Consider the following 14926-nt stretch of genomic DNA (forward strand, 5'->3'; position numbering starts at 1 on the left):
TCCCCTTGATCTTGCCACGTTGGCTTGATTCCTCCCAGAGCCACCTCACCCTGGGCTTGGCTTACTCTTTCCATTTCATAAAAAGGTTCCGACCTTTGTTTTATGTGGTACAAAAGGAAAGCAGATGAATATGCAAGTTGTGTTTTTGTGGGAAAACAAGCGAGTCTGTAAGTGAGGTAGTGTGGGTCCCAGAGTGACCTGCTCCCATTCTCTGAGTGTAGGTGTCCATCAGCGGAGAGTGGTCGCCGTGGCAGGCCAAGGTGCCTCAGATTGAAGTGGAGACGCACAAGGTGGCGGCCCCCGACGTCGTCGTGCCGACTCTGGACACTGTCCGCCACGAAGCCCTCTTGTACACCTGGCTGGCTGAGCACAAGCCACTGGTCCTTTGTGGTCCTCCGGGCTCTGGAAAAACCATGACGCTCTTTAGCGCCCTCCGGGCCTTGCCTGACATGGAGGTAAAGAGGCCGGGACGTGGGCAGCAAGCCTTCTGGTGCTCAAATGCGGGATGGGGCTTACGGGCCTTCATTTGGTTCTTCCCGTCCAAAGGTTGTGGGTCTTAACTTCTCGAGTGCGACCACCCCCGAGCTGCTGCTGAAGACATTCGACCACTACTGCGAGTACAGACGCACACCGAACGGGGTCGTCCTGGCTCCTGTTCAACTTGGGAAGTGGCTGGTTCTATTCTGTGATGAGATCAACTTGCCGGACATGGATAAATACGGGACCCAGAGGGTCATATCCTTCATCAGACAGGTGTGCGTGCCCCCGAGGCCCCGCTGCCCTTGCTTGTGTTTGCTTCTGCCGAGCTAACGCTCCTGCTTGCCCTCAGATGGTGGAGCACGGAGGCTTCTACCGAACCTCAGACCAAACGTGGGTGAAGCTGGAGAGAATCCAGTTTGTCGGGGCTTGTAATCCACCCACCGATCCTGGAAGAAAGCCCCTGTCTCACAGGTAACACCGCTCTGTAGTCCACACTCGCCTCACAACGTACCTATTCCACGATTGCTTTAGATGTAGCACAGTGAAAATCTGGTTTTAATTATTAAAAGGAAACAAAATACTGCTTATCATAGGTTGGCCCCTGGGCTCCTTTCTCTGTGCTGCGATCCCAGGAAAACACACTTGAAAACAAAAGTTCCGACTCTCTGGGGGTAATGGGCTAACTGCCACAGACCCGTGGGGCCAAGATGGGGCAGAAGCCAGAATCACTTTCCCACCTTTGCTTGGCTCTTTTTCAAGTGTTTTGTATCTGCGTGTCAGGCATGGGCATGAGTGTGTCGCTCACGTGTCGCTGTGTGAACTGTGACATGAAGCCTGTGTGGCTCGATTAGGAAGGCACTTGGGGCTGGGCGACTCAGGCGCACTGCTCCGTCACTGGAGTGGCTGAGCCGGCTGTCCTCACACAGATTCTTGCGGCATGTGCCTGTTGTGTATGTGGATTACCCAGGACCCGCCTCCCTGACACAGATCTACGGCACCTTCAACCGGGCCATGCTGAGGCTCATTCCGTCTCTGCGCACGTACGCTGAACCGCTCACGGCCGCCATGGTGGAGTTCTATACCATGTCTCAGGTACTCAGGGCTCCTCTGCTCCTCTGGGGGCTAAAGAACGCTGTTACAAGTTTGGGCTTTAGTGAGGGGCACCTGGGTGGCATCTGCCTTTGGCTCGGGTCACGATCCCCAGAGTCCTGGGATTGAGCCCCCACATCAGGCTCTCTGCACGGCAGGAAGCCTGCTTCTCTCTCTCCCACTCCCCTGCTTGTGTTCCCTCTCTCACTGTGTGTCTCTTTGTGTCAAATAAATAAATAAAATCTTTAAAAAAAAAAAAAAAAGGTGGGCTTTAGTGAAAAAAAGATGGGGTTCTTGTGACTTGCCTGTTTCGGGGAAGACTTCCAAGAGCACTTCGAGTGCTGCCCATCGGCCCATGGGGACAGTGTTGTGCTCCTAATGCTTTATGAGCGCTTCCTGTTCCGTGTTGCAAATGTTTCCTGGTATTTAGTTTGCTTTTAATTTTGTAGAACTGGAACTTTTCTCTGCAGAAATTTTAATATAATTTTTTGTCTTTATTTCTGCTTTTCAAATCATGCTTTTCCTGAACTTAAGGATTACGTTTTTATTTATTTTTTTTTTAGATTTTATTTATTTGACAGAGAGAGATCATAAGTAAGCAGAGAGGCAGGTAGAAAGAGAGGAGAAGCAGGCTCCCTGCAGAGCAGAGAGCCTGACGTGGGACTCGATCCCAGGACCCTGAGATCAGGACCTGAGGCAAAGGCAGAGGCTTAACCCACTGAGCCACCCAGGTGTCCCAAGGAATTACCTTTTTTAAAGTATTTTTGGAAGAATTTTTTGTAGTTTCTTTCAAAATATAATTAATTTCAATATCAAAGTGAGCAGCTTGCATCAAGCTTTGTTCTGGATAGTTGTCCAGTTGTTCCAACACTACTAATTCGTCCTACAATATTCCAGGGCTTAGGAGGTTCATTTTCAATATAAAAATGTCATACAGCATTTGCTCTTTTATTCATTTTTCATGCTTTAAGATATTTACATGCACCTCCACTTTTCTGAACCGCAGGAGAGATTCACTCAGGACACACAGCCCCACTACATCTACTCCCCCCGTGAGATGACGAGGTGGGTGCGAGGGATCTTCGAGGCCCTGAGACCTCTGGAGACTCTGCCCGTGGAAGGCCTTATCCGGATTTGGGCACATGAAGCCCTGCGTCTCTTCCAAGACAGGTAAAGACGAGGATGCAGTTAGCTCCATGCTTCCCTGCTCCCTCTCTTACCCACCCTCCAAGGTAGGGTCTCTGCAAGGCTGGGCTGGCCAGATTTGAGCCAGGCTCTGCTGATGGTGGAAGGGAGCGGACAAGGTCAGCCATGTGTCTCGGCACTGAGCACAGCCACCCCCGGCGTTGATGCATCTCTGGGAGCCGGGACTGCCCTGGGCTGCTTACCGAGGGGCATGGGGCGAGGCACTTCCATTAGCCTCTGCAACCGTCAAGTGGGCATCGCCTAATCGGTCAAAGCCAGAGGTCTCGAGAATTCGAATGCCTTCCAGGGGCATCTGGCTGGCATGTGACTCTTGACCTGGAGTCATGAGTGCGACTCCCACATTGGATATAGAGATCACTTAAAACAAACACAAAACCAGAAACCCACGATTGAATGCCTTCTAACGACTACCTCACAGGGTTTCCAGGACCACCAACTCCTTACCCTCCATCCTTTTATCAGAGGGTTTGCGGCTCTGTCCCTGGGACTTCAGTTTTCTCTTCCTGTCAGCTGCTTGTCTCAGGAGTTACTTTGCAGCTTCTGAGTTTTTCTAGGGATGTCCCCAGTACTTAGTGGATCACGGAAACTTGTGGTTTGAGTCGCAGGAAATGCCAAAGTGAAAAGTTGAGTTTTTACCTCTTGAGGAATCTCGTCAATTATTTTTCTTTAGCCAGAAGCAAATTTTTACATTCTTTATACTTGAGTAAGATCTTTATTTGACAATAAATTCTTAATTTTCCTAGTCCTGTCTTGTAATTTTTTTTCTTGTATTTTTAATTTTTTATTTTATGTATGTTAGTGTACATGGACTTGTAGGCTCAGTTTAGACTGGTGAGGAAAAGTTAAACTTATTGCTAAGCAGTAAATCTTAATTGATTTACTATTTAATGTGGTACCACGCTTTCCTGCCCAAATTATTTGGGGAAATGTTCTGCCTGTGAACTGGGTTACTCAGAACAGTGTAGGAGGGCAGGCCTCTGATGGCAGGCCAGGTCCCCTTACTCCCAGCCTGAGGGTGAGACAGCCCGTCCCTCTGACCACTGACCATCCCAGGTGTACATGGTTGGTAGCAATTAGTGGTTCTTCCCCGGGAGAACCCAAGGTAAATGGCTCCCTCCAGACTGAGAAGTACCTGTCCATTTGGCAACTGCACCACTAGACCGATGAGCCCTGCCTCCAGCTGCCTTTTCTCATCTGTACTTTCAAGGAGTTCCAGAATGTTGCTTTATTATAGATTTCCGGCTTTCACATCAGGCTCCTTGGAGTCCTTGAGTTCCACACAGCTGCCCTGACCAAGATGGGTGGAGTAAGGGGGAGCAAGGAACATGCTAGCTTTTTTTTTTTTTTTTTTTTTTTTTAAGATTTTATTTATTTATTTGACAGAGGTCATAAGTAGGCAGAGGCAGGAAGAGAAAGAGGAGGAGCAAGCAGGCTCCCTGCTGAGCAGAGAGCCCAATGCGGGACTTGATCCCAAGACCCTGAGATCATGACCTGAGCCCAAGGCAGAGGCTTAACCCACTGAGCCACCCAGGTGCCCTAAGCTTTTTTTTTTTTAATTAAAAAACAAAACACTCTAACACTCTCTTTTTTAATAATGAAAAAATTTGAGCTATAATACAGTTTTACTAGATTTCCCAAAATACCAGAGACAAAATTTTGTTTTTATTAAAATGTAGCACTGGCAGTGGTGCTTGTAAATTCTGATTGGCTGCAGTAACCACAGGCCCTGCCTCCACTAGACCGGCCCCTCGTGGCCCACAAAGCGGATCACAGAGTTAGCTTCTCAGAAGGGGTTTGCCCTCATCCCCCTCCACAAAGATAGGTCCGGTCTCACCTGCTTGCTCTGTGGTTCTCATCATAAGCCCTGTGTCTCCAGCAGTGTGCGGGGTCAGTCCCCTGTTCCTGTTCTCTTATTGCCCCCATGATATTGGGAACTTTATATTAGGCAAGCTTAGAAGTTAGAATCATATTGTCATTTTATCTTTTTTTTTTCTTTTTTAAGATTTTATTTATTTATTTGTCAGAGAGAGAGAGAGCGAGCGAGCACAGGCAGACAGAATGGCAGGCAGAGGCAGAGGGAGAAACAGGCTCCCCGCCGAGCAAGGAGCCCGATGTGCTCGATCCCAGGACGCCGGGATCATGACCTGAGCTGAAGGCAGCTGCTTAACTAACTGAGCCACCCAGGCGTCCCTATTTTATTTTATTTTTTTAAGGTTTTACTTATTTGAGAGAGAGGGAGGGAAACAGAGCACGAGCTGGGGCAGAGGCAGAGGGAAATGCAGACTCCCTACTGAGCATGGAGCCTGAAGTGGGGCTCGATCCCAGGACTCTGGGATCATGACCTGAGCCAAAGGCAGACAGACGGTTGACCAACCAGCCACCCAGTCACCCCACCTGTTGCTGTTTTAAAAATCAGTGTGATTAGACATTATTAAAGGAGGTCTTTTTACTTTACTTTTGCTTTTTGTTTTTTAAATAATCTCTACACCTGAGGCACCTGGGTGGCTCAGTGGGTTAAGCCTCTGCCTTCTCTGCTCTGCAGGGAGCCTGCTTCCCCCCCTCCTCCCCGCCTGCCTCTCTGCCTGCTTGTGATCTCTGTCTGTCAAATAAATAAATAAAATCTAAATAAATAAATAATATCTACACCCAACATGGGCCTTACACTCATGACGCCAAGATCAAGAGCGTCACGCTCTGCCGACTAAGCCAGCCTGGTGCCCCAAGGGAATTTTTTTAGATGTAGTGATTCCATAGCTTTGAGGGGTTTTACATTGTCATTACATTACAATGTCAGAATTTTGGATAGTTTAAGCTGTCTGGAATTCAGATTCATAGGTTTTTCCATTTGTGGAAAATGAAAATTTCTGCAAAGGCTAATTCTGGTTCTTGCAGTCGCTCTCAGCACCGACAAAACCTGGTGTTTTCTCAGCACGGCTTCTGTTTGGACTGAAAGGCATCCTCTCTGCTTCCCACAGGCTCGTGGAAGACGAGGAAAGGCGCTGGACAGATGAGAACATTGACATGGTTGCTCTGAAGCACTTCCCCAACATAGACAAAGAGAAGGCGATGAGCCGGCCCATCCTGTACAGCAACTGGTTGTCAAAGGTAACAAATAGGTCATTTCAGAAACACTTCTTCTGTCTTCTTAGTCAGAGTCATTTTCTAACCAAAAATACCTTTTTCCTGAAGCACCTGTAAGTGAGTGGGTGTAGGCTCGGTACACTGCGTATTTGCCGGTACCGTGGGACTGATGATCCAGGAGTGTGGCTGGGGCCAGCTGGCCTGCTGGGTGTGTCCTCTTCCCATGAGGTGGTCACTACGAGAGCCACACCACTCCAGCCAGCAGGGGTCACGACTTCCACGTGTTTGCAGCGAAAGGGGCTTTCCCTTTGCTTTCTCTTTCCTCACACTATAAAAATGAGCTAATTGTGAATAAGTTGGGTGAAAATATTTCATATAGTTTGTACTAAACAAAGTTGACGTTCCCAGAATAGCTATGAGCTGTCCTTTTTCCAGAAGAGTAGGATGTTCTAGTAAGTTGTAGTAAGTTGTACGCATTTCATTCAGTAGGAAAGGCAGACAGACGCAGGGCTTCCTGTAGGGAGCTCCCAGTCCAACATGGTAGAAATAGCTCCGTCTGGGGAGAGCTCTCAGGAGAGCAGACCCTGGCTCTGGGTCTTAAAGAGGGCCACACAGAAGCAAGAGATAGCAAGAGAGGTTTGTTTGGTGTTGCTAGAATTTTCTGCTTATTTCTGGACTCTAGATCCTAACCCTGCTCATTTATAGGCACTGTCTTCTCCCAGTGGTTCATCCGTCGCCGTTTCTATGGTGTCTTTTAAAGAGCAAATGTTAAAGCTCCGTCATTTAACACATAACCCGTCTATAATTGTGTGTGTGTGTGTGTGTGTGTGTGTGTAGCTCCAGGTCTGTTTTGTTTTTCCTGAGGGGTGTCTGTTGTCCGGACACCTGACCCAGCGCTGTTGGTAGAATAATCCCTCACTTGGCAGCATCTCTCTGCTGCGGGCTCCCCGAGTGCAGGGGTCTATTTCGGAGGTTCAGGCCTGCTCTACTGCTTAGTTGTTGCTTCCTGCACTCAGGAGGGTGGTATAGTCCAGTGGCAGAGGCCTTCACACTTGGTTCATCTTTAGGGACCTCTTGACCATTCCTCTTCCAAATGAAATTTAGAACTGACTTGTCAGTTTGTGCTAAAACCACCAGTGCTGCCCACCCTTGGAATTGAGGCCAGGACTACATTGACTTTCTCTGTCAGTTTGGATGGAAATGACGTTCTTAACCATAGTGTGCTTTTCCCTGTGTGGTCATGGTCTCTGTCTTCATTTATTTAGGTCCTTCTGTGAGGTCTTTTTTAGTGAAGATCCATTTACTCTACAAAAATTCTCAATTAGATCCAGTCCTAGTTAACTTACACTTTTGTTTTTATGCTGTAAATGATACCTTTTTGCCATTTTTTAAAAGATTTTATTTATTTATTATTTATTTATTGAAGATTTTATTTATTTATTTGACAGAGAGAGATCACAGTAGACAGGCAGGCAGAGAGAGAGAGAGGGAAGCAGGCTCCCTGCTGAGCAGAGAGCCCGTTGCGGGACTCAATCCCAGGACCCTGAGATCAAGACCTGAGCAGCAGCTTAATCCACTGAGCCACCCAGGTGCCCCTAAAGATTTTATTTTTAAATAATGTGTACACCCAATGTGGGGCTTGAACCCAAAACTCTAAGGTCAAGAGTCTCATGCTGGGGGTGCCTAGGTGGCTCAGTGGGTTAAGCCTCTGCCTTCGGCTCAGGTCATGATCCCAGGGTCCTGGGATGGAGCTCTACATCAGGCTCTCTGTTTAGCAGGAAGCCTGCTTCCCTCTCTCTCTGCCTGCCTCTCTGCCTGCTTGTGATCTCTGTCTGTCAAATAAATAAACAAAATCTTAAAAAAAAAAAAAAAGAGTCTCATGCTGTACCAAATGAGCCAGCCAGGTGCCCCAAGTATATGAAAATACAATTGGCTAATAACGAAGATGATTTCTTAGTAATTTGGGTCTTACCTGTTTTCCTACAGGATTACATCCCAGTTGACCAGGAAGAATTGAGAGACTACGTCAAAGCTCGGCTGAAAGTCTTCTATGAAGAAGAACTTGATGTCCCTCTGGTCCTGTTTAATGAAGTGTTAGACCACGTGCTCAGGATCGACCGGTGGGCTTTCTGTTGTGACAGGTCAACCCTGGCCTTAGCTGCTCTTAACGTAGTGTTGGGAGATCCTGCCAGGCCTCCCGACCGACCGACCTTCCCCCACCTCGCCTCCACCCTTGTCTTGTCCCCCCTTCCCCTGCCCTTCTCAGTCCAGCTTCTCTGTCACATACGTGCCTGCTGCTTGGCACTTACTGTGCTCCTGCCAGCGGTCTGTGCTAACCGAGACCGAAAGCTCCGCTAGAATCGGGTCTGTCCACCTCCTGCCATCTGAGTATCTGAGGACAGGACCATGTCCTGTGGGTCTTTGCGGCCCCCAGTCCTGGCAGATAGCGATTGCTTAACAACTGTTCAACATACAAATTTAAGTGGAAACACATTGAAACTGTTGTATATTAATTCCTGAGAAAGTTTAGGACCTAAGTGTTAAAAGGGGACCAGATCATAAAAGCCTCGAATTTTATCTTTTTCTGATAATGTTTCAGAATATTCCGCCAGCCTCAAGGCCACTTGCTTCTAATTGGTGTCAGCGGAGCGGGAAAAACCACCCTGTCCCGTTTTGTGGCCTGGATGAATGGTTTGAGCGTGTACCAGATTAAGGTAGGTGTGCTCGGCATTTGTGCGCCCCAACAACGGATTCCTGCTGCACGCACAAGGCTCCTCGAACGAAAACAGACCTGACCCGGCGGCTGCTTCCGCAGGTGCATAGGAAGTACACGGGGGAAGACTTCGATGAGGATCTTCGGACCGTGTTGAGGCGTTCCGGCTGTAAGAATGAAAAGATCGCGTTCATCATGGATGAGTCCAACGTGTTAGATTCCGGGTTCCTGGAGCGCATGAACACGCTGCTGGCCAACGGGGAGGTGAGCGCCCCGTGTGTGGTGCTGCCTGCGCGCCGTTCCGGGACACCAGGACCAGTCGGTAGTCGTGCTCTCTTGCTTGCCAGGTTCCCGGCCTCTTCGAAGGGGACGAGTATGCCACCCTGATGACCCAGTGCAAAGAGGGGGCCCAGAAGGAGGGCTTGATGCTGGACTCGCACGAGGAGCTGTACAAGTGGTTCACCAGCCAGGTCATCCGCAACCTCCACGTTGTCTTCACCATGAACCCATCCTCAGAAGGGCTCAAGGACCGCGCGGCCACCTCCCCGGCGCTTTTCAACAGGTGATGCCGGTGTCCGCCCGGCTCTGGGTCACGGGCAGCCCCGCTCTGGGGAGCTGTGGGAGACGTGGCCGTCTCTTTCAGGTGTGTGTTGAACTGGTTTGGGGACTGGTCCACGGAAGCCCTGTATCAAGTGGGCAAGGAATTCACAAGCAAAATGGACCTGGAGAAGCCAAATTACATCGTGCCTGATTACATGCCGGTCGTGTACGACAAACTGCCACAACCGCCGTCACACCGCGAAGCTATCGTGAACAGCTGTGTGTTTGTTCACCAGACTCTGCACCAGGTGAGCTCCGTGTCTGGACAGAGGGGAGCGCGGAGGCTCCCCAGTAGTAGACACAATACCATGGCCTCTTGGTGCCTCTCAGGAGCACTTCCTCCCCCATGTTACCAGGCTGCACCCCCGGGGCTCACTGACCTTCGCTGCCCTCTGGCCGTGGCCTCTGTGAAGCGCTCTTCTCTGCTTTGCTTGTCTCACTGCCAGGGGGGGTGTGTGTGTGTCCTAGCTGTCCATTTCCAACCAGGGGTCAGCATGCTTTCCCTGTAAAAGGCCAGATAGTGAATGTCTTGCACTTTGTGGACTAGGAGGATTTTTTAGCTACTCGGCCCTGCCCCAGTACGCAGCCTCCACAGCCCACGTGTGAGCAGGTGGGTAGGGCTGTGCCCTCCAGCGCTGTGTTGGCAGAAACAGGCAGTGGCGGGATTTGGCCCACTGGCTGGGGTTTGCTCACTCCTTATCATGGAAGGGTCCCGTTCGCTCCCCCCTGTAAGTCTTTGTAAAACCCACTCTAAGCCTGCAGGTGCCCTGAGGACCGCTTCTCTGCCGCACCTACAGGCCAGCCCCACTGCCTCTGGGATGTGGCCTGGCCCTGGCTTCCCTTGCTGGTCTCATGTTGCCCTGCACTAGCCTGAGGGGCCAGAGCAGCTGGTCACACAGAGCTGTGCCCTCTTGCCCTCCTCCTGCTGCCATCTCTTACTTTGGTGTCCGTGGAAGATCGGCAGGAATCGGGGCAGAACGTGCGGGACTCCAGTCATAGAACCTGTTCTTACGGAGTACACGTCTGGGTCACCAAGGTCACCTCTGGGTTGTAGAGACGTTTGAAGAGAAAATGTAGGGGTCTGAGGGGCTCCCTGGGATCTCCCAGGAGGCTGAGCTGAGACCCCAGCTCAAGCGTGACTCCTGAGGGCCGAGTCCGTGCCACCACGTCACCTGGCAGAGCAGTTAGCTTTCTGAGGTGAAATCACAGAGGATGTCCTGAAGAGCGATAAGATCGAACTGTTTTCTAAAAGGCTAATGCTCGGCTGGCAAAGCGCGGCGGCAGAACGATGGCCATCACGCCTCGCCACTACCTGGACTTCATCAACCACTACGCCAACCTGTTCCACGAGAAGCGGAGCGAGCTGGAGGAGCAGCAGATGCACTTGAACGTCGGGCTCAGGAAAATCAAAGAGACGGTTGACCAGGTACATCCTAGGGGTTCGCCTCCCTTACGGGCAGGGGGCTAGCATAGGCCCCTTTCCCGGTCATTTCCGCATCGTTCCGTTTTCCTCACGTGGTGTCTGTCCCTCAGGTGGAGGAGCTGCGGCGCGACTTGAGGATAAAGAGCCAAGAGCTGGAGGTCAAGAACGCGGCCGCCAACGACAAGCTGAAGAAGATGGTGAAGGACCAGCAGGAGGCGGAGAAGAAGAAGGTGAGTGTTTGCCTCAGGAGCCCCAGCCGGCCGGGTCCGCGCCGGCCGTCTCCGGGAACATAGCAAGTCTGGTCTGAGTGGGCTTCGGGGTCTAACGGGTTGGGGTTGTGGGTGTCTGGGCAGGGCAAGGAGTGTTCAGGAACCGCTCAGCAAAGTAGCCAAGACCCATCACCGAGCCTTCCTTGCTGTCTAGGTGATGAGCCAGGAAATCCAGGAGCAGCTGCACAAGCAGCAGGAAGTGATTGCCGACAAACAGATGAGCGTCAAGGAGGACCTGGACAAGGTGGAGCCCGCGGTCATCGAGGCCCAGAATGGTACGTCCGCGCCGTCGGGTCTGGCTCTGTCCGCGCTGCTATGCAGTGTGGGGACTGAGCCTGGTCCATAGCTCACGGCTTCCCGAAACGCTGGAGACTGCCTGCATCTCGGGAAGCAACGGTTTTTTGTTTGGGTGGTTGGTTGGTTGTTTTTTTTTTAAGATTTTATTTATTTGACAGACAGAGATCACAAGTAGGCAGAGAGAGGAAGGGAAGCAGGCTCCCTGCTGAGCAGAGAACCTGATGCGGGATTTGATCCCAGGACCCTGAGATCATGACCTCAACGAAAGGCAGAGGCTTAACTCACTGAGCCACCCAGGAGCCCCAGAAAGTGAAGCTCTTGTAACACTGCTTCCACCAGAGTGGAGCCCTTCTCATGAGAGATGGTTGACAAAACAAGGTTTATGTGAATACGTGGGGTTTTTTTTTTTTTTTCAAAATCTGGTGATAATTACATGAATGTGCGTTTACAAATCCCTGACTTGAACATCAGCAGAAATGCCGTGAAGCGCACGGTGTCGCCACCTCGTGGTTTTCCGAGCGCACTCCGGCCGGGCCAGCGACTGCAGACCTAGGTGCCCTAGCGGCCGCTCTCTGTCCCCGCCTCCAGCGGTGCCCACCTGTGGACGCTGTGCCCACCCCTGCGGCCTCCCCTGCCCCAAGGTCCCTTCTGGCCCCATGGTGTTTGCTCCAAAATCAAGGGCTTTCTCTTCTACCTCAGGAGGAATTTACAGCGTCCAAACCTTAGATTTTCCTTGAGAGTTGGATTAAATGAGAACTTAATGTGGTTTTCACTGCCGAGTAACCACTGAGAAAGCGTTTTCATCAAAGTTCAGGCTGGACGACTGTTTTAGCTTGTGGAAGGCACCGACCGTCCTTTTAGAACTGGATTCACCCAGCCAGGCCAGTGGTTTGTGAATTCTGGCAGATTGAAAACATCTTTGCTTAAGTTGTGGAAGACACACGTGATGAAAATGTCTTTCTGGAGCTGGAGCTAGTGGGGCTGGGAGACCTCGCTGAAGGCAGCGGCCTGCTATTTATGGACCGTTCGCTGTGGGTTTGTTAGTACAGTGAGAACCTCCTATTTCAAAGGTCGGTCCCTCCTACCATTTTGTTTAAGTTTAAAGACGCAAAGTCTTGCTTGCTCAGACCTTCTGGGCGGAGGGCCCCTCCTCGCTGGGAGCCATGGCTCTGCTGTGCGGCCGCCCCTCACACCACCCTCCCTCTGTCGCCCCCCCGCCCCTCCTCTCCTGCTGCTGCTGTGCTCAGCCGTGAAGTCGATCAAGAAGCAGCACCTGGTGGAGGTGCGGTCCATGGCCAACCCCCCCGCGGCCGTGAAGCTGGCGCTCGAGTCCATCTGCCTGCTGCTGGGGGAGAGCACCACGGACTGGAAGCAGATCCGCTCCATCATCATGAGGGAGAACTTCATCCCCACCATCGTCAACTTCTCTGCAGAGGAGATCAGGTGAGCACTGCCTCGGAGCAGAAGACAGTGCCCCGATGCTGGGAGGTTTCCCTGCTGTGACATCCTGTCGCCGTGCAGGGTTATATTCCAGAAGGCAGCGTCCGTTATGTTAGCACGCATGCCTCCCAGGCTGGTTCCTTCAGAGTGGTTGCCCGGTTTCTCCCTCCCGTTCCTGGCACTAGCTCTCCGGTTCCTTGACCTGTGAGCCGAACACCCGTCAGCACAAGTAGTTGTGAGGGCCTTGCCCCAGAGCCCGTGGCAGACACTGCCTCCCGTCGGGGGGGGCGGGGCAGGGCTCCGAGGCCTTCCCCGCGGCAGGGCCACTGTCACGCAGAACACGGGGGCAGCCGATGGGAGCCGGCCTTTCCACTGCGGTTTCCTAGAAACTCTGCATTCAGCCGACACCTGCTTGGAACTCCGTGTCCTCTCTTGCAGCGACGCCATCCGGGAGAAGATGAAGAAAAACTACATGTCCAACCCCAGCTACAACTACGAGATCGTGAACCGGGCGTCCCTGGCCTGCGGGCCTATGGTGAAGTGGGCGATCGCGCAGGTAGGCGGCGCGGCCCGGAGCTCCTGGTGGGAAGAGCCGCGCCCCGTCCCCGGCTGGTGGCTCCTGCGAAAGAACCGCTGTGTGTGTGTCTGTCTCCTCAGCTTAACTACGCCGACATGCTGAAGCGGGTGGAGCCCCTGCGCAACGAGCTGCAGAAGCTGGAGGACGACGCCAAGGACAACCAGCAGAAGGCCAACGAGGTGGAGCAGATGATCCGGGACCTGGAGGCCAGCATCGCCCGCTACAAGGAGGAGTACGCCGTCCTCATCTCGGAGGCCCAGGCCATCAAAGCAGACCTGGCCGCCGTGGAAGCGAAAGTGAGACCCTCCGCAGGCTGCGCCGTCTTCCCGCCCGCTCCCCTTCGCTGGCTTCGGGACGTGGAACGGCTGTGTGCCTGCCCCCCCTCGTCTGGCCGGCTCTCTTGTCGGAGACATCCTGCCGGCTTCCCCGAGGAGTCACTGAGTGGCGTTAATCATGCCAGGGGGTGGTCTGAAGCTGGGAGCCCCTTCCCCACGCCAGCCCCCAACCTGTGCGTTCGCCCACCTCCGTTTCAGTGGGGTCACCCGCGGCTGGGTGTCTGTCCGGGTCTCACGTCCATTGCCGTGTACTTCGCCATACCGGTCCTCCCCCTGAGCTCCCCGATACTCTCTTCCCCCGCCAGCAGCGCTGCCTTCCTCCCCCGGCCCTCCCCAGCCCTCTGCCCCTGCGCTCTTCCGGCCCAGGCCCTGCTCCTACCACCCACGCCTCAAGGCTGACCCCTGCTTCTCCGCGCCCCCTCGCGCCCCCTCACGCCCCTCGTATTGTTGTCCTCCGGTGTTGTCCTCCGCCGTGGGGGAGCTGGATCGCTCCGGAGACTGAGCAGCTGGAGCGCGTTTCCGCCTCTGGCCCGCCCAGAGCCCTGCAGGGGGACAGGTTTTCCCTTTTCAGCATAAATCCTGCTCCTCTTCCCGGTAGGTGAACCGGAGCACTGCCCTTCTGAAGAGTCTGTCCGCCGAACGCGAGCGGTGGGAAAAAACAAGTGAGACTTTCAAAAACCAGATGTCCACCATCGCCGGGGACTGCCTCTTGTCAGCCGCGTTTATCGCCTACGCGGGTTACTTTGACCAGCAGATGCGCCAGAACCTGTTCACCACCTGGTCCCACCACTTGCAGCAGGCCAACATCCAGGTACCGGGCGGGGGGCTGCGCCGGCCGGAAGCGCGGGAGCCACCCTGCTGTCCGTTCGGCGGGTCCCGGGAGGAGGAGTGACCGCTGTCCCCTTTTAGTTCCGCACAGACATCGCCCGCACGGAGTATCTCTCCAACGCCGACGAGCGCCTCCGCTGGCAAGCCAGCTCCCTGCCTGCGGACGACCTGTGCACGGAGAACGCCATCATGCTGAAGCGGTTCAACAGGTACGAGCCGGCGCAGAGCAACTCGCAGGTCCTTGTGTGCGGCGCGCCCAGGTCTGAGGAGCTGAGTAGAAACTTGGCAGCGGGCGAGCAGCGCCGGCAGGCATAGTGCCCATCTCTGCCGGGGGGTACGTGCGGGCCTCATCCTCGCTTCCTGCCCGTCTGAATCGTCCTGCCGTGAGCCTCTGTCATGTGGGCGTTCGGGGCGGATTGGCAGGGCTGTGCTGAGGCAGACGGTGGAACAGACCCTCTCAGCATATCGTGACGACTGCAGATACTTAGCTGAGAAGAGGGGCATCTGGTGTACCTGGTTCCTAGCCTAAGAAGCTCAAATAAGTTCCCTTGACCGCAGGCAGGGCGGCTGGACACTGGCTCCGGGGTC

At 53.0% G+C, this 14926-nt stretch overlaps 1 protein-coding gene across 1 annotated transcript in view; it reads left to right on the forward strand.

Moving 5' to 3' along the window:
• DYNC1H1 (dynein cytoplasmic 1 heavy chain 1) overlaps nucleotides 1-14926 on the forward strand; it is a 69006-nt gene that overhangs the window by 43198 nt on the left and 10882 nt on the right. The window contains exons 38-56 of the mRNA XM_059374004.1: nucleotides 222-455; nucleotides 547-753; nucleotides 830-951; nucleotides 1407-1572; nucleotides 2576-2739; nucleotides 5751-5880; nucleotides 7843-7976; nucleotides 8456-8570; nucleotides 8672-8833; nucleotides 8917-9131; nucleotides 9213-9417; nucleotides 10422-10595; nucleotides 10703-10822; nucleotides 11016-11136; nucleotides 12406-12601; nucleotides 13037-13154; nucleotides 13256-13471; nucleotides 14109-14321; nucleotides 14420-14547. Of these exons, the coding sequence (XP_059229987.1) occupies nucleotides 222-455; nucleotides 547-753; nucleotides 830-951; nucleotides 1407-1572; nucleotides 2576-2739; nucleotides 5751-5880; nucleotides 7843-7976; nucleotides 8456-8570; nucleotides 8672-8833; nucleotides 8917-9131; nucleotides 9213-9417; nucleotides 10422-10595; nucleotides 10703-10822; nucleotides 11016-11136; nucleotides 12406-12601; nucleotides 13037-13154; nucleotides 13256-13471; nucleotides 14109-14321; nucleotides 14420-14547 (3140 nt within the window). The remainder of the gene's footprint in view (nucleotides 1-221; nucleotides 456-546; nucleotides 754-829; nucleotides 952-1406; nucleotides 1573-2575; nucleotides 2740-5750; nucleotides 5881-7842; nucleotides 7977-8455; nucleotides 8571-8671; nucleotides 8834-8916; nucleotides 9132-9212; nucleotides 9418-10421; nucleotides 10596-10702; nucleotides 10823-11015; nucleotides 11137-12405; nucleotides 12602-13036; nucleotides 13155-13255; nucleotides 13472-14108; nucleotides 14322-14419; nucleotides 14548-14926) is intronic.

Source organism: Mustela nigripes, chromosome 13 (assembly GCF_022355385.1).
Source record: "Mustela nigripes isolate SB6536 chromosome 13, MUSNIG.SB6536, whole genome shotgun sequence".
Lineage (NCBI taxonomy): Eukaryota > Metazoa > Chordata > Mammalia > Carnivora > Mustelidae > Mustela > Mustela nigripes.